Source organism: Balaenoptera physalus, assembly GCF_965194825.1.
Source record: "Balaenoptera physalus genome assembly, chromosome: 6".
NCBI lineage: Eukaryota > Metazoa > Chordata > Mammalia > Artiodactyla > Balaenopteridae > Balaenoptera > Balaenoptera physalus.
This window is the reverse complement of record NC_138885.1, coordinates 97,171,581-97,190,010: the sequence shown is the minus strand read 5'-3', so window position 1 is coordinate 97,190,010 and position 18,430 is coordinate 97,171,581. Positions and strand designations below refer to the sequence as shown.

The following is an 18,430-nucleotide window of genomic DNA, read 5'->3' as shown; positions in this document are numbered from 1 at the left end:
ACAGAGCTAGGAAATACATGTATATATACACATACATGCATATACACATTTATTTCTATATATACCTCTGTGTGTATATGTATTAAAATCTCTTGAGTAAATACTGATACCTTATATTCCAATTAAACATCACAGGCATTTCTTAAGGGAGTTCTTATAATTATTTTTCAAAAACATTGGCGATAAACTGTCTCTTTTGCTTGGAAATAACCTAACATTGAAATCCTCATCCTTAACATTTTAATCTCCAACACTCCTGATGAGTTTCTGGTTGACCAAGTCTTCTTTTCTATCTGAGCTTCATCACCAGCAAATATTACAAGAAGTAGATTTCTCAAGACAAAAGTATTCCATAATGATTTCAGAGGGCTACCCAGCACATTCTGATGGGTACTCATGCTTCTCTAACTCTCAGATGGAATAAGAATGCCTTGTATTAGGATTGCAAGTGATGGCCTCTCTTAAGTGGTCCAGATTTTCCCATATTTTAGTGATGGGAAGTATCTCCATCCTTAGATAATTAGTGTGATCCATGTGTTCTGGGATTCAAACTAGGGCATACTGGGTAGGTTATTTTTTATCCTCCCTGAAGAGTGTGTAAATGCATTTAGAATATCTCAGTTCCTTAGAACTCTGAATGTGAAGAGATCTGAGCTTCCTAATAATCACAACAATTTCTTAGTGACTTTTGATTCTTTGAGCTAAAAATATGTAAGATGACATGACATCCAAAAGCTCTATCCATAGACACTGGTGACTGTGGGTGTGAAATAGTCCTTGTGTGTGTGATGCCGGGAACTGCCTCAAGGACCTCTTATAACCCATGATTCAGCTGATTTCTACCTGAAACATATCTGTGTCTCAAAGGTCTGGTTCTGCTCTCTGGGCAAAGCTAAAGGAGCATTACAATTATGTTCTAGAAGACATGTATTAGTGGTCGTTTCTAGGATTGCTAGCCTCAGCCTAGTCCAGGTTAGGGTCAGCAGGTGGCTTTTGTAGAGTGGAGTAGAATAGAATGATCAAAATAATAGCATAAAGTTGATTTTATCTTTGTTTGATAGACGTTATGTACCTGATGGGTACCAGACACTGTACTTGGTAGATGATGGTTTAAAAAGGGAAGGGGAGGTTTAAAGGAGGTTTCAGGGCTAATATCTTATAATTCAGAAGTGAATTGGCTGGGGCTAACACTGAGGGTCTCAATATTGGAAAGAAGTAAATGATAATTTTTAGCAATGAGATGGAAAAATGAAAGGGAAAATCTCTGAAACATAGAATTCAGAAAAGGGGCAAATAAGGATAAGACAAATTCCTAGACCTGAGAAGGTGGTAGTACTTGTTTCGGATATAAAGTGGTGGGAAGCTACTCAGCAAGAGCTATTATTTAATCAATAAGCAAAATATAATCAAACTTAACTTTTCCAATAAGCTTTACTTGATTAATACCTCCATAATATAGAGTACAGAATTCATTGTCCACTCATCCCCTAAGAACTTATCAACATACTTTATTGTTATGTTATTTGGTACCACTTTGCTTATAAATTCATGTAATTTTTAGCTTGTAATTGTTTATTCTGCACCTACATCACATGGATCTATCACAGTTTTCTCCTTCTAACATACAGAAAGCCTTGCACCTTGCTGGGAACACAGTAGTTGAGTGAACACGTGTGACATGAGGGTTGAATGAAGATTGGAACCATTCATTAGTTTATCCTATTAAAAATCAATAGTGAGACCCAAAGGTGATTCATTGTTAAAAATCTGCTTTTCTTATTCAGTAATGCAGAGTTTTACCAGAAGGCTGATTAAAAACCAATCTTTTGAAATGTCACCAAAATAAAATCCTTGACAGATACAACGCAACTAGGTATATCATTAAAATAGATTCTTAACAGAATAAAAACCTAGAATCAGAACACTGGTTGAAAACATAGAAGCTCTACAGAGGCAGTACATTAGGAGCTAGTCACATTTAAAATTTGCCATCAGTGTTTCTTTGTTGAAGCCCCAGAAGTTAGAGCAAATTGAACTGATAATATAAGTTAGCACCATGGTTTTCTACCAGATTCTGGACGAGTAGGATTAAGTGAGGAGAGCTTTTAGATTATAAACTTAAAATCCGCTTTGGCCATAAAAGCGCTTCCCCCATTACAAAGACTTACATGCACCATGGATGAAGATTTGTTGAAACTCTGAACCTTTCTGTTTTTTTTTTTGGTTTCTTTTTCCTCACTTCTTTACCAGGTGAAAACTTTATATTGAAATAGATTGTGTCTTATCTTTAACAATTCAAATAGCTATGATTGAACTTATTTTTATCATGGAGTCAGAGATGTCAAACTATTGTAATGGGACTCATGCTCCTTGCCACACAGTATGTAGCAATTGTATTTTGAATAACTTGCTGTAAACAATGGGGGATTTGTCATGTGCATCAAAGGTTTTATACAAGGCGTTCTTTAGAACAGTGTCCATTCCTGCTGGTTAGGGAATCCATTCCCAAGGCAGGGCTTGCTGTTGGTTCAGCTCATGACTTAGTTTGGGTGGGCATGGTTTATTCTTCAGGTCAAGTTGGAAAATTGGCTTATTTTTGTGACTTGCTAAAGTCTATTTGAAAAATTAAGTTGGACTGTGGGGGGTCTTATCTCGATATGAAAACCTTGTCTGATTCTATTTGCTTCTTGCTTGCGTGGGAACTCCTAGGGAGGCTTAGAGCATCTCACCTGCTGAATTGGATTGTGGAGCATGAGACCATTTTAACATTAAATGTTCTCAGGGAACTTGATGGTGTGAGATAGCCCTTCTGGGCTTCTAGTTCCCCATTAACTATAGATGTGACCCTTGTGAACCCTTCAGAAGTGTCCAGGGAGGAAATAACAAGGTCAGACCTTTCAGCAAGAGAATTTCAGATACGAGCCATGAAACATTCTCTGTTCCTTCCTGTATCTTCTTCCTCAGCCTGTCAACATGTGGTCTTATGGTGTTCTTTGCTTCTGATGGCTGTTTCTCTCCCTCCCTCCTTCCCCTCTGCAGACATGCCTTGAATTGGAACGCTACCTGCAGACGGAGCCTAGGAGGATCTCGGAGACCTTTGGGGAGGACTTGGACTGTTTCCTCCGTGCTTCTCCTCCCCCGTGCATTGAGGAAAGTTTCCGGCGCTTAGACCCCCTGCTGCTCCCTGTGGAAGCGACCATCTGTGAGAAGAGTTCGGCAGTGGACATTTTGCTCTCTAGGGACAAGTTGCTATCTGAGACCTGCCTCAGCCTCCAGCCAACCAGCTCTTCTCTAGACAGCTACACAGCCGTCAACCAGGCCCAGCTCAACGCAGTGACCTCATTAACGCCCCCCTCGTCCCCTGAGCTCAGCCGCCATCTGGTCAAAACCTCACAGACTCTCTCAGCCGTGGATGGCACAGTGACGTTGAAACTGGTGGCCAAGAAGGCTGCACTCAGCTCAGTAAAGGTGGGAGGGGTGGCGACAGCAGCGGCAGCCGTGGCGGCAGCTGGGACAGTTAAGAGTGGACAGAGCGACAGTGAACAAGGAGGGGTAGGGGCTGAGGCATGCCCCGAAAACAAGAAGAGGGTTCACCGCTGTCAGTTTAACGGGTGCCGGAAAGTTTATACAAAAAGCTCCCACTTAAAGGCCCACCAGAGGACTCACACAGGTAGTGGTACAAGTTGGCCGCACGTGGTTTCTTCTTTTTCCTCCTTTAGCCTCGTGGTGGGAAGGGCTTCTCTCTGTTCCGAGAAGTGGCATCCATGCCAACTAGGAGGTGTAGAGAGGCAGGTGGGCCTGGGTGGGGAAGCAGGTGACTCACTCGCTACCTTAGGATCTCCAGGTGTCCTGAGCACAGGACATGGGTTTGTCACTCACTGGCTCAGAGACACTTTCAGAGGCAATGCCAACCACGGTGTAGAATCAGACACTACTGAGGATGCCTGAACAGGGGCTCTGGTGGTGTGACTCACAACCGTACGTGATATGTGCACTTGTCACTTTCCTGACACTTTTCATTGTTTTATCAGTGTCATTTTGCAGTTTGGATCAACACTGGAATCCGAGGAGGTACATTTGAAATTCACAATTGAACAAGGTAGCCAAGGTGTCCCTATTCACTCTTTTTCCAGCATCCGTGATTTTTCATCAAAGTCACCAACAGCAGGAGGGTTTCAGAGTTCATTAGAGGTGATCATTCTATAATTAATTGGCATCTCCTCTTTTGCATTGTTCTCTGGCGCATGCTTTAATGGAGAGATGGCAGAATTGCTTTTTAATGAGCTTGTTACTGAGAAGTTGCTAAAGTGATTACATTGCTATGTGTGTGGTAAGGGCGCTGGGGACCGGCGGGGACTGTATATTTTCCTCAGGACTTCTGTGGTGACTCCCAGGAATCATGTTGATCTTGGGAGCGATGGGATAATTTGGAAGAGTGGGGTTTGCAGAGAAAAGAGTGAGATGAGCATTTTCCTTGAACCTGGTCTTTGTTCTCTGATTTGAGTTGGAAGCTTAGGGCTGGTGTCTCTTCTTGGGGTTAGCATTGTAGGAGCAATTACTGTCATTGGGGTTTTTTTAATGAGTCCCTGACAGTGTATTGCTGGTATGGTTTTTGCATACTGCGTGCAAAGTACAAGCTGAACAGGGAAAAGCTCCGAAAGTATAAACAGCAGAATCAGAGTGCTGTCAGGGAGAAATAGGTGATTGGATCTAGGCTGGGAGATGTGTTGGTGAGAGTTCTTTTCGGGCTCACTGCTTGTCTTCCGGGTACTCTGTGGTGGTTTGTGGACTGTGTCACCAAGGAAGTGTACAGTGCAAAGTTCATTGGCTGGAAAATCAGGAAAACCTGGGTTCTATTCTAATGCTATTACTAACTAGCTTTGTGACCTTGAGCACATAGCTTTACTTCACTGGCGGCCTCATTTTCCACATCTGCCAAACAATCCGGATCTTAAGGCCCCTCTCAGCTTTAATGTTCTGGGGGGAGGGGGTCTGCGAAATGTCTTTGTGCAGGACAGAGGAGCTTCCCTGAGGTAGGAGTGCATAATGTGTGACTAGAAGCCATCACCACCGTGAACCTGGAAGGTACTCCCACGGGAGGATGAGGGTGGACATTGCTTCCTCACACCACAGGACTTAGGCATGCTCTCCTCTAATTCCGAACTGACTTCCCCTTGTGCCTTCGCTTGGTTCATGGGAAGGTCCCCTAAGGTAACTTTTGAACCCGTGGCTCAGGTTCGGGTGCCACTCAGGGTTCCCACTGGAAATTGGGTTCAAGTCCTTCAGTCCACATACATCAAGGCGAAAGCTTCCTGCTATTTTCAGCTTTTTTTTCCCTCTCTCTGATATTGTCCTGGAGGTCATTTTTATTTATATGTCTTTCTTTCTCAAGTCAGTGAGTAAAGTAACGAGAAGACACTGCAGTGCTCCCAGGCTTCAGCCATGACTCATCTCCTGTTCCCCGCAGGAAACCAGAGAAGGCAGGATGCGGCAAGAAGGCTGAGCTTTGTTGGGGGTGTGGGATTCATGCTTATGAGCACAGTTTTTCATTACTGACGTGAGACAGGCAATGTCCCACCTAGTATGGAGACTGGACGGCTCTGGGGAAGCAGAGAGTCTTTTTTGGGGGTGAGTCCAGGGCATTTTCTTCTTTTCCCTCTCCCCTCTTTCCAGTGGATGTGTTAGAAGGATAACTCTGAGGCGTGATGCGTATTTTGTGCTTTGTTTTTTGTTCAGAGTGATTATCAAGGTGGAGCTCATTATGTTTCCCAGCACCTGCAACCCCTTGCCTTATAGTGGATTAAAGTGGAAAGACTCCTCCCCGTGGGGAATTTACCTAAGAAGGCACCATGCATTATTAGAAAGGCAGTACTGCAGAGTGGTTAAGAGCAGGGCTTTGCAGTCGGGGAGACTTGGGTTTGAATTCTGGCTCTACAACTTCCTAGATTTATGACCTGGATACATGATGTATCTTCCCTGAGCCTCAGTTTCCTCACCTGTAAAATAGGGATAATTTACCTCCTAGATTGTTTTGAAGATTAAATGAGTAAGCATATGTAAAATACTTGGCAGATGGTAAGAGCTCATTAAGGATAGTAATAGGGTTGGTTGTAGTTGTGACTATTGCCGATGATATTGATTAGCAGTGATTTTGTGCAAAAACAGCTTTATGTAAACTAGAAATAAACCACTTAAAGTTAAATGCCACCAAAAAACAAGAAGCTTTTCTTTCCTCACTTCCATAATTTCAGTGTAGGGGTGATGATACAAGGACATTATTCATGGAGGGTGAAATTGGACATGCAGGCATTGGCCCGTTGAAGTTGGCAGTAATGTAGAGCATGACTTTCCTAAAACAACACATGAAGCAATGGCCTCGCACCCTCCAGAAGCATTTTGCCAGTAAAACCTTCTGCAGAGACAAGCATGGAGGGAAAAGTAGGTGCTATAAGAAAGAGAAACAGATAGGAGGGGAGGTAAAAGTGGAGATGGGGGATGAGGAGAGGGAATCTGAATTAATTTGGATGAAATGGATGAGAATCAGAAGTATTTATTTGGAATTGGTGTGAAGGGGGCACATGGGGAACTGAAAGAAACAAAAGTGATAATTTATGTGGTGTGGATGAACTAAGAATAATGAAAAAAGCATGAAGGATGGAATCAAATTAAGTGCAAACATATCAAGGAAGTAGACTAGTAAAAAGCTTGAGGGCCAAGGTATAGGGTGATGGGAATTCAGGTTGGAGACGAGTCTGCTGCTAGAAGTGAATGGAGTAGGGAGAGCCGCTGACCAAATGTTGAAATGAAGTTTAAAAAAATGGACTCTGGTTGGATTCAGGCAAGCTGTTTTAACACAGGGCTCACTTTAATTCAGTGAAAATATTTTCTTATCCTTCAGCTGGGGAAGTGTTTTGGGACATAAAAAGAGAGACACAGAGAGAGAGAGAGAAAACCATCCAGGAGAAAGGGGAAATATTGGCATTTTGTTCTCTAGAGTTATATATATGATCTATCTCTTCTATATGGTAATATGTTGAAAAAGAGACACACTTGCAAATGTGAAATAAAATGTGTGGGTCTCTGTCTATGCATAAAGAAAGACAATACATTGTTGGTAACATGGATTTCCTTGCATTGAAGAATTTTTAAAAGTGTTATTCATTTAATCTTTATACAGATAGGATTTACTGAGCTGGAAAAGATACGCCGCTTCTTCTTCTTCTTTTTTTTTTTCCCTTCTGTGGCTGTTTTTTGAGGATGCTGAATCCTTCAAACTTTTTGCCCTGGAGGATGTTAGGCAATGAGGTGGTTTTTCTTTTTTTCAGGTAGCAGATGTTCAAGTTGGTAGCTAGGGCACAAATACTGGTTGCCCAAGGAGGTGAAGTGAGGGATGAGGGAGCCAGGCTGGGAGTGGCAGAAGATGAGGCAGGGACTGGGACAAAAGGAATATTGTGAAGTAGCAGAATCTTAGTGAAAGGAAGCATATAAAAATGGACATATGGTTTATTCATTGGGAAGAGCACTTAGTGCTGGCATGAGCATAAAAATGTCCTTTAGCAGCCAAGCCATTACAGACCTTTCTCTCCCACTCTGTTTTCTGGTCTTTGTATAATATATTTTTCTTTCTCAATAAGTCAACCATTATATTCATAGTTTTATTCATCTTCTTGGAGACAGCTAAATAATTCTTATATTTTGATGCAGCGGAATCCCTCACTTTCAATTTAAAAAAAACCCACTTTATTATGCTTATTTTCAGCAAAAATCAATTTGTTAAAATGTTAGTAGTTTCTATTCAAAATGAGAAAGAATAATATTCTACATTTCTTCTCGATCACTACTGAGTAGGAAAGGAAGAAAGTCTGTGATTGAAATGGTGCTTTGTGTTAAGTGAGCAGACTTTTCTAATACGGAAATTCATATAAAAGCATGTCCACATTTACACTATTAAGATGAGTCAGGTTGGTAAAGTCCGGACAAAGGCCAGCAATGAAATCTTTGGTTGTTGGTCACAGAGGAGGGAGAAAAGAGGCCACGTCCTCTCTTGTGCTACTTGGAGAACTCTCTATAGACTGGAGTTGCTTTAGCCTAATCCATGGGTGGTGATCGGACATTCTAGATTTTGCACTGAAAAATATAAAAGTATGCTTTCTAAGTGAAAAGATAAAACGAACGTGCAATTTACTTAGCATTTTATATCTGCTTTGGGGTGGTCATAGTGAATCAAGATGTGGCACAATCTCTAAGTTTAATTAGGATTTAGGGAAATTGTTTTTAAATGGAAAGGTGGGTAAAAACATTACAAACAAAAAGATGAGTGTAGTATTTAAGAGGCAAACAAAAGTGCTTATTTTATACATATAATGAAAGTTCTTTAAAGTTTGAAATATAATTTATTTTACTTATTCAACAAATACTTAAAAACACTTGCTATATGCCAGGTATTGTTCAGAGTATTAAGAAACAAAATTCAATTGAGTACATTTTAAAGATCTTACTGGCTTTATTCAGTGGTTCATGAATTGGGCAGCATCTCATCTAACAGATAGAAAGGAGCTCTGAAGCACTATACAAAACAAAAGACTTTTATAGACAGAAGGGGGCTGGACAAGGAAGTTGTACCGGCAAAGAGCTGATTGTTTGTGGCAAGGTCACCTTCCTTTAGGGGATGACAGGGGTCTATCAGGCAGATTACCTCACTAGTGCTGATCAGGTAATTCCAGATTGACTGGTTTAAGATTCCATTCTTGGGGCGGGTGAACCTATATTAAAATTGTAAGTTTCAGTTTGGTGAAGTGGGGCTTAGCACAAGTGACTCCATTTTGGGCCAGTTGTCTCTTTTTTTAACAACTCTGCCCTTCTGATCAGACTCAGCCTGAGAGATGTGATCAAAATTTAACGCATTAATGCCACTCCCAGCTACTGCTCTGAAGATCTCACAGTTTTTGCTGATTCTCTGTGTGCTATTCACAGGTCATGACTTAAGGTTCACACTTTTTAAGTTGGTCATTCTCTTCATCCCTTTTCTGACATTTCAGTCTTAGGGTATTACTTGCTTGGTGGTTAGTGGCCATGAACATGCACTTAAACGTGCATTTAAAGTGCACCAGGAAGACTACTATGATTATTGTAAGCAAGACAATTCCCAGTATCTGGAGTGCACTTCAGAGCCATGCTCCCCAAGACCCAAACCAATCAAAATCAAATACGTCAAGGAAGACCTCGTTGAAGGAGTCACTTTTTAAAGCCAAGTGGCTTATTCAGTGATTTTATGTAGCTGAGTTTCAGCTTCCCCAGAAGTGTTAATCCAAGTGCAGCAAGTGGTATTGGACGCAGCACAGACACCTTATTGTTCAGCTAAAAGATAATCAAGGGCTATCCCATCATCAAGAGCAACCTTGGTCAGAGAGTCTAAGGAATTTTCTTGGGCAGCTGTTGCTTTAGCAGTGGATTCTGCAGTACTTTCAAGAGTTAAGGAAGGTTCCTGATCATAGTCTCATTTGTACTCACTCCTAACCAGGGAAATAGGTGCCTGCCAAAGGAAGCGAACCCTGAGTCCTGAAGCCTTCTGATAGGTCCCTTCTAACTTGACAATGTAAATCAGGGGAGTTGACCAATGAGGTGCCTCAGTTTGATTGTGGATGGTTAGGGGCACAGTTAGATAACCTAAGAGGCATTGCCTGGTTATGTACCAGCCATCTAGGCATGCATAAGCCCAAGGAGAATGATAATCACCACAGACAAAGATTAATCATGTCAGGGCACAAACCATTCCCATGAATGTGGCACTGTTAACGGATTCATTTGCAGGGATCGTTGCACTTGCCCATTCAAGCCAGGGGTCAGTTAGTTTTTCAGTGCATTTGGAAAGTAAATCTCCTCGCCCCAAATAAAAAGTTGTTCTAAATTCCTTGAAGAAATGGGTGCTGCTGGTAAGATCTTTTCATGATTGGGGTAAGATCTGATTTAGATAATCATAAGGATGTGAGGGTGCGAATATACTATGGTTTGTCTAGGTGTTGTGTCTAGTTGGGCAAGTACAGCTATAATCAGAGAAAAGTAAAAACAAGGCACTGAATGTCCTGGCCGTAAAAGTTAGACCCTCTAAGTGACTTCTAAGGGGGCTTCAATTGTAGTTTACAGGACATTAGGAATAGAAGAAAAATTGGTCGCAGGAAGGACAAGGGGGTCTCTAGCATTATGGACAGGTTGGAGTTTTTAATGGCAAATCCAGCAGTCTAAAAGGTTATCCCCCTTGGTAATGGCCTGGGAGATATGATGGTGTTGTCATTCCAGGCCAATGCCACAGTAAAGGAAAGAAAGAGAAGAAGAAAGGGTTTTTAATGCTTAAAGTATGAAGTCTTGATTTAGCATCTTGGGTGGAAGCAGTCTATACTGATGTCAGCTACTTCTCTTCCTAGTTAGTTTGATTTGCAGGTCTCCAGAGTTTGCCCAGGAGCAGATGTTAGGTAGAGCCTTCTTCAGCTGTGAGATATGTACCCAAGGTTCAGTGCCTTCTAGTTTTGCAGCAGTGTCAGTGGTCAGGAGCACTTGGTAAGGTCCTTTCCATGAGTCTCACTTTTGCAAAAATATCAGAGTAAAACAATAACTGCCTGTAAATTATAAAAGACTTTAAAATGCCCACTGTTAATATCTGATGAGAAATCATTTGCTAAGGAAGTGTATTTATTTCTGTGATATACATTTTAAGATAGTAACTGGAATTACGACTGATAACATTTTACCAGAACATTTAAGATTTCCAGGAATTTCATACGATTTCTGGAACACTTATAACATATACAAATACGAAATAGAGAAGACTTATTGTTACCTATTTGACAATGCTTCTCATTTAATTTAATGTATCAAATAAGCCTATTTAGTTTAACATCTTTCTTTTTATGAGGAGAGAGAACAAATCTCTTGAGATGTTCCAGGGGCCCTCTGGAAAATCCCAAAGAAAGTTTGAAGTCAAAAAACTTCACTTAGAATTTGATTTGGGGGGAAGTGTGTCAAAAATATCCATTTAATAGTGACAGTAGATATTGTTAAAGGCAAATACAGAAGGTTACATAGTTGTAAGCAAAACTTAGCTCTTTTAATATTGAGAAGATTGGGTTTTCTCAAGCAATCAAAGACCTGATAAAGACAGTGTGAAGCACGGTAAGTTACTGTGGTAAGACACAAAATCTTCACTGTCCAGGCAGATTACTTAAAAAATAAAGAAAATTTCACAATCCGTTATCAAAAGCAGACTAAAAGTCCAGTAAAGCCTTGTAATTTTAACAGAGAAAACCAAATTCTAATTTTGTACCAGTGTACTTTTGATATTAAAACTCATTTTTTTTAAACTTAAATAAATTCATTCTAATCTTAGCCAGCCTGACTACACATAAAATTTGTTTCCCAAGGTTCCTTTTCCACAAACTTTCTACAATTTTGTCCTATTTTTTTTTTCTCTTCCTCATTTTGGAACAATCAATCATTTTACTTTCCTTACCTACTTTTCATACACAGTTGTTTTCCTTCACCCTTATTTTTTTCTAAGTAGTTTTAATTACATATATTGATAATATTGAAAATAAGGAATACATCCTTAATTCATAGTGAAAACTAAGATGTAAGAAATTGTGGACTGTCTCTTATATGGGCATTCTGTGGATTGGCAGATTTATAAATACATTTCATAATTTCTAGAAGTATATTCTTTCTCATAATAAATTTTCCAATGTGGCAAAAAACCCCATGTCTACTAATAAACCCAAGTTTCTCAGTAATAAGAAGCTAAAAGTAGATAAACCTATGTTCAGGACTAATGTTCCAGTATTTAAATGGAAATGATCTAGATAGTCAGTGACTATTCATCATTTAATTTAACTTAGCAAAGCTCTAAGGTTTCAAGTTACCAAAAAGATTGGGGAAACTATTTAAGTAGATATACCATAAACCATAGTTATTGCTGGAAAGTGGAAGCGCTTACCCGCTTACATCTACTTAAATCACTTGTTCTTAACAGTTACATTTAGATTACTCATGAAAATTTTATCATACCAAGTTATTTTTCTTGCTGAAAAATTTTGTAACGGAGATAACATGAACTTATTTGACTAGTAAACCCAGGTAGAATAAAAGTTGTATGTCTGCATTATTTTCAATGTTGATAACTCTAAAGACATATCTATTTTAATTAAGCCAACAAACTTAAACTAGCTTTTATTTACTGAAGATTATCCTAGGTCATGTGAACTTGAAAAACATTTGAGTTAGTTTTCATATTTTTGAGACTATGTTCAATTTATATAACATTTGTTTTTAAACCAATTAAATGGAGCCGTTTACAAATTAATTTTAGCAATACCATCCAGAGGTAGAAAATACCACACATCTACAACACATATACAGTTGACCCTTGAACAATGTGGGGTTCAGGGGTGCCAGCCCTCTGCATAGTGGAAAATCTGTGTGTAACTCATCGTCCGCCCTCTGTATGCATGGTTCCTCTATATCTGCGGATTCAACCAACTGCAGATCATATAGTACTGAAATACTGACTGTTGGAAAAAACCTGCAAACAAGTGGATCCAAGCAGTTCAAATCTTTGTGGTTCAAGTGTCAACTGTGTATATAGACACACATAAACATACAGACAGACTCAGAGACCTTAAAGCTTCCATTCTCAAATTTTAGCCATGAATTAGGTACAGTAATACAAAACTCACTAGTTATATAAAATAAGTTGGATCAAAATTGTGTGTTTGGCAGACGGAATAAGTTAAGGCTCAGATGGCTAAAGCTTTTCACTAATATTTGTGAAGAAGACACTTAAGATTTTTCATTTATCTTAGTTCCAAATAACTCCCTACCCCCCCTTTTTTCCCTTTGATAAGAATTACCTCCCTGGAGTTTGCATTTCAAAGAGATATGGCCTAGATACGATTTCCTGGAGATGACCTGGTAGAACATTTACATCTCAAAGGCACAGGAAAAGAATGCAAGTTCTTCCAAGAAGGACTCTTGTTTCATAAGGCCAGAATTTTTACAATACCTCCAAGTCTTTTGAGATGAATAGGGGAGGTTTGGGGATTGGGCTTCGAATTGTTTCTAGAGCTGCATTTCTGGTTTTGCAAAAATTTGTAAGATAGGGGCAGTTGCTTTTAATTTCTCAAAGAAGTGGATTGTAGCCTAAATGATTATCAAGGGGTTGATTTGCTTATTCAACCACATTATCTTCAATTTGCTTTTTTATACTGGGGAGAGGATTTCCAACTAAGATGGAAATGAAAATTTATGTTCCGGATTTAGAGCTGTTTGCCTTCGGAATGTTTTAGTAAATCCTTCCACAAAGGCATCAGAATGTTTTTTGTTATTTTATTTTTTTCCTCCTGGGTACATAGTTTCATTTCTCTTAGGGGAGAAGGTTTAAAAATTTTTTTCTATCAGGCTCTGAATATCAGCTTCCAGTTTGGCCAACTTCTGATCACAAAGCTACTTAAAAAATGCTTTCAAATATCTTGTCAGTTTTCAGCTGAAACACGCAATAAATATAAATAAATAAGATGAAATGAAAAATACTGGCAGTATTGAACAATCCTATGGACTCAAGAGGTGTCCCCAAAGAGGGTGCAAAAGTTATTACCCTCCCAAGATCCAGAGCCACTCCCAAAGATAGTCAAAAGGAGAAAGAAAGAAAAAAATAAAGACTTAGACAATTCCCCTGAGGGCTGGCTGTATACCCAAGCTGAAAATGGAGTCTAGCCCACATTTCTGTCCAGCCATATCTAGCAGCAAATGGGATATAACCTACATTTCTGCCCAGTCATATCTTGAGGCCCTCAAATTGACAAGCCAAGTTCTCAGGACGTAAAATAAGACAAACAAGAAGGTAACAGCTGTCCTTGCGAGAGAAAGGATCAATAACCAGTGGATCTGGATTTAGAAAGGAAAGGGCAATGTGAAATTTTATTTTCCTCCCCCAACTGGGCATAACAGACAGAAATTCGGGAGAGCTCCCTCTGCTAAGAACTCTCACTCTTCGCTGGCTTCTGCCAGTTTCCCAGGATCCCATCTGCAGGCTGTACTAGCTACCAGAATTTGACAAGGTTTTTCCATTAATTTTTTTTTATTTTTTTAAAATTTTTATTTATTTATTTTATTTATTTTTGGCTGTGTTGGGTCTTCGTTTCTGTGCAAGGGCCCTCTCCAGTTGCGGCAAGCGGGGGCCACCCTTCATCGCGGTGCGCGGGCCTCTCACCATCGCGGCCCCTCCTGCTGCGGAGCACAGGCTCCAGACGCGCAGGCTCAGCAGCTGTGGCTCAGCAGCTGTGGCTCACGGGCCCAGTTGCTCCGCGGCACGTGGGATCCTCCCAGACCAGGGCCCGAACCCCTGTCCCCTGCATTGGCAGGCGGACTCCCAACCACTGCGCCACCAGGGAAGCCCCTCCATTAATTTTAATTTTATTTTTCCTTGGCTGTTTAAGGAAATAATGTAGCAGTTTACCAGAAAATCCCTCAGAGTCCTCTCAACTCTGGGAGGGTTGCATATGGGGACCTTCCTTTGAGGGTAGATATGGGGGTGTCTGTATGACCACTAACATGGCAGACTTGTTCACAGTCCTGTAGTCTCTTCAGAATGGAAAGACAATTCAGACAGAAGACAGTAGAATGAATGCTCCAGTAAAGGAGGGTAGAGGGGAGCAGTCGGAGCTGTGTCCCTCATATGGTCTTTGGTTTTAGGTACCTCTTGAGTCTTTTCATTAGCCTTTTATAACAAATCTTTCAGTAAAGGTATTTTGGAACTTTGGAGCCTTTTGGAGCCTCTGCATGCCAATTACAGTAGGTATCCCATTCTGTCTGTTTGATTTGGAAACCCTTGTTTTAAGGCACGCTTTCTTAAATGATCATGTCTAATTGGAACATTCCCTATAACAGCTGTTGTAATTCTAGGTTGTCTTTAGTAAGGTTTTGCCATTGTTGTTAAGATATTTATAGCTTCCGGGACCATAGTTCTTAGACATAAAATAAGCAGGTGTGCCAGAAGTAGTGTACTCAGTTCTTTGAAATGTAAGGATCCCAATTTTTTTAGCTAAGCCTTGGGTCTCTCAGAGCCAGCATTAATACCCAAGAGGGATGTGGCACTGGGTTGGGGATTGTGTGGTATTTTACAGCATACTTTGTTGTGTGGAAATTTTCTTGGGATTGGCAGGTGACCTGGTGTCAATCTAACCTGTTTTGTGACCAATTTATCCTAACACAGGAGTCTTTTGAGTTAGATGACAAGCGCTCTAACAGCTTTTAAGTGCTCGATCAATTTTGTGACTTTTGTCTTCTGAGATTCCCATTAGCAATAGTCTTTACCTCATATGCACACTAACATACCAGCAGTAACCGAAGAGATGTTACTGCATACTGGCCAAGAGAAGGCGCTAGGTGGACACCACCAGCTGTTCCCAATGAGGAGCTACAGACTAAACTAACAGTCCCTAATAAATGGGGATTGTGGACTAACCAAGGGCTAGGGACTTGGGTTCCAGGTGGGACCATCTGCCAGCTCACGCTGACCCACTAAGCCCTGGACTGGGACCGTGGTCTAACCAAGGGCTAAGGATTGGCACTCGGTTAGAGCCTCCTGTCATACCAGACTGGCCCATTAACCCTGCACTGGAAAGCCAATTGGATCAGGAGCTCAATGCAAAGAGAGCAGAACTCAGAGCTGAGAGGAACTTACCCACAGCCCTTGAAAATAATGAGAAAGACAAAGAACTCAAAGGGTTTACAGGTACCAGTGCCTGTGTTTCTCGTTACCTCTGAAGCCATCAGAAGTTTCCTTTGGATCCCACCACTGCCTCCAAATCTGTTAAAAAACAAAATTCAACTGAGTAAATTTTAACGATCTTATTGGCTTTATTCAATGATTCAAGAAATGGGCAGCATCCCATCTGGCAAATAGCAAGGAGCTCTGAAGAGCTGTACAAAATGTAAGACTTTTATAGGCAGAAGGTGGCAGGACAAGGAAGTTATACCAGCACAGAGCTGTTTGTGGCAAGATCATCTTCCTTTAGGGGGGATGGCAGGGGTCTCTCAGGCAGATTACCTCACTAGTGCTGACCAGGTAATTCCAGATTGACTTGTTTAAGATTTCATCCTTGGGGGAGGCTAAAACTATAGTTAAGTTAGGTATTAAGTCTTGGTTTGATGATGTGGGGCTTAGCACAAATGACTCCATTTTGGGCCTGTTGTCTTTTTTTTTAACAGAAATCTTTTACAAATATAACCCTTTAAGCCATATTAATCTAATGACACAGGTGCTATTCTTATTTCACAGAGGAGAAAAATGAGACCAGGAGAGGTCAAGTAACTCGTCCAGTGTCACAGAGGTCCTAGATGGCTGGGCCAAGATTCAAATCAAACAGTATTGCTGCAGTCCGAGCTCTTAACTTCTGTGCTAACTCATGAGGGGAAAAGAAGTCATACAGATATTTTTCTTCATAACCCATTATTCAGAGGAAATGAGAAACTTATAGTTTAAATACAAATTGACAATGAAAACTACTTTAAGTGTCTTCTAAATAGGTAAGCTGGGAGAATCCTTAAACATACTGCCTCATCAAGTGACTAAGAGCCAGAACAAGGAAATTACAAAGGAATGATCTTCCGTTTCCAGGCCCATTATTGTTACTGCAATAGTTACTATTATTATGGTCATTATTATTAAACCGTTTTTTTTTTTTTACTTTAAAATTAAAGAGAGACTTTCTTATAACATTCCCAATTCACTCATTAAAATGACAAATGTTAATACTCTATCCATATGAAATAATAAAATCAAGCATTATCACATATAGTGGAAACTGAGGACCAAAACTGTAAAAATGCCTTAGTCCAGGATATACAACCTGCCACTGGCAGTATTAAAATTTGTACCATGTCCCTTAGGCTTGCATTCTATTTAGTAGAATTTAGTAGTAGTCTTATTTACTTTGTTCATTCAGTCATTCTACAAACAGGTATTAAGTGCCCGTAGATGTCAGGTGCTGTGTCACAGAAATGACCAGCAGTTAAGAAGGGAAGAGCCAGTCAGATAAGGAGTTCTAAAGGAAGACAGGGCATTACATGAGATCAGGGCTCCTGTCAGTGGTCAGAAGCAGCATGGATGATTCAGAGATACGAAGTCGCGCTTCTCTTTCTGGAAAGGGTGTTTTTTATTGATGCTGTTCATCTTTTAAAATGATGCCAATGTGATAATACACTAATTTATATAAAATAGAAACCCTAATTCAAGGTCAGGCGTATCAGCAGGATGAAATTAAATACCTCAGTCTGGAACTGTAGGGGGCCCATCGACCACTTTCAACCTCCTCAGCGCCATAGATAAGAATTCTTTGAATTTATACAATAGCAACTGAAATAGGGCAATTTTAAGACATTAAAGGGCCTTTAATATGCTGAGACACATGGCTGCTAATGAAGTTTATCCATGTGTTGAGGCAGAAACTCATTAAACCCCTATTATGGGATGGAAACTAGCATAAGGGTTAACTGTTCAGTTTACAAGGTGGAGAGAGTTTAATAGGAGGGTTTGATAGTTTGGATTTAGCATATTCAGAGGCTTAAGAGAAAGAGTTCGAAAGAAGGGGCGTGAATGAGGTGGTGAAAAACAATTGATGGGAGAATTTTATGATTCAGGAAAATCTTAGAGCTTCCCCACATGATAATTTAGCAATATGCTAGCTCTTAACATTTATGAAGATAAATTTAGGTAAACATATATTGAGTAGAATGGCTTAAACTCAGCATATACACAGCAAACACATTTATTTTATTATTATAATACGGTAATAACTATAGGCTTTGTGGGATGCCTATTCCAGATGTCCTTTTAATGGATAATTGGTAGTCACAAAGTAAATAAATATGTTAAAATAAGAATTGAGGAGAAAGAAAAAACCATGAAATTAAAAAGTATTTCACCATAAACAATATTTATTGAACACCCACTATACTAGATACTGTTCCTTCCCCCACCTCTGAGAACCTCATTTTTTGATGCAAAAGCCTGAAATATGGTTTCATAAAGCCATTATATTTAGAACCTGATTTCAAAAGAGAATAGAGCATGGATTGGGGATGGGAGGGAGGAAGAGGGAAAAGAAAAGAGGAATCTCATTTCAGAAAAGGCAGTGGAAGTAATCGAATTTTATAAATTCTAAGATTTAAAGGTTAGGCCAGCTCTGTTTGCTAAAGAGGAAAAGAGGGTCATGAGAAGTCTGTGCAAATGAAGGAATGGCATTGGGAAGGCCAAGTGTGAACCTGAAAAAAACTGTTCCCTTTAATAAATAATTAATGTATAGATGCTGTTTCTAATACAGTAAGAATATTAATAACCATGATCATTATGGTTATCCTGTATATATTATATTGGGAGGTTGGA

At 40.0% G+C, this 18,430-nt stretch overlaps 1 protein-coding gene across 11 annotated transcripts in view; it reads left to right on the top strand.

Annotated features, from left to right (window-relative positions):
* KLF7 (KLF transcription factor 7) overlaps positions 1-18,430 on the top strand; it is a 108,665-nt gene that overhangs the window by 38,166 nt on the left and 52,069 nt on the right. For 7 of the 11 annotated variants that reach the window (XR_014265193.1, XR_014265194.1, XR_014265195.1 and 4 more), the window contains one exon: positions 3,040-3,673. Coding sequence is in view for 5 of the 11 variants with exons in the window: in XM_082467314.1 (XP_082323440.1) it covers positions 3,040-3,673 (634 nt within the window). In the remaining 6 variants the exon portion in view is untranslated. The remainder of the gene's footprint in view (positions 1-3,039; positions 3,674-18,430) is intronic. The other 4 variants (XR_014265192.1, XM_082467315.1, XM_082467312.1 and 1 more) reach the window with 1 other exon arrangement.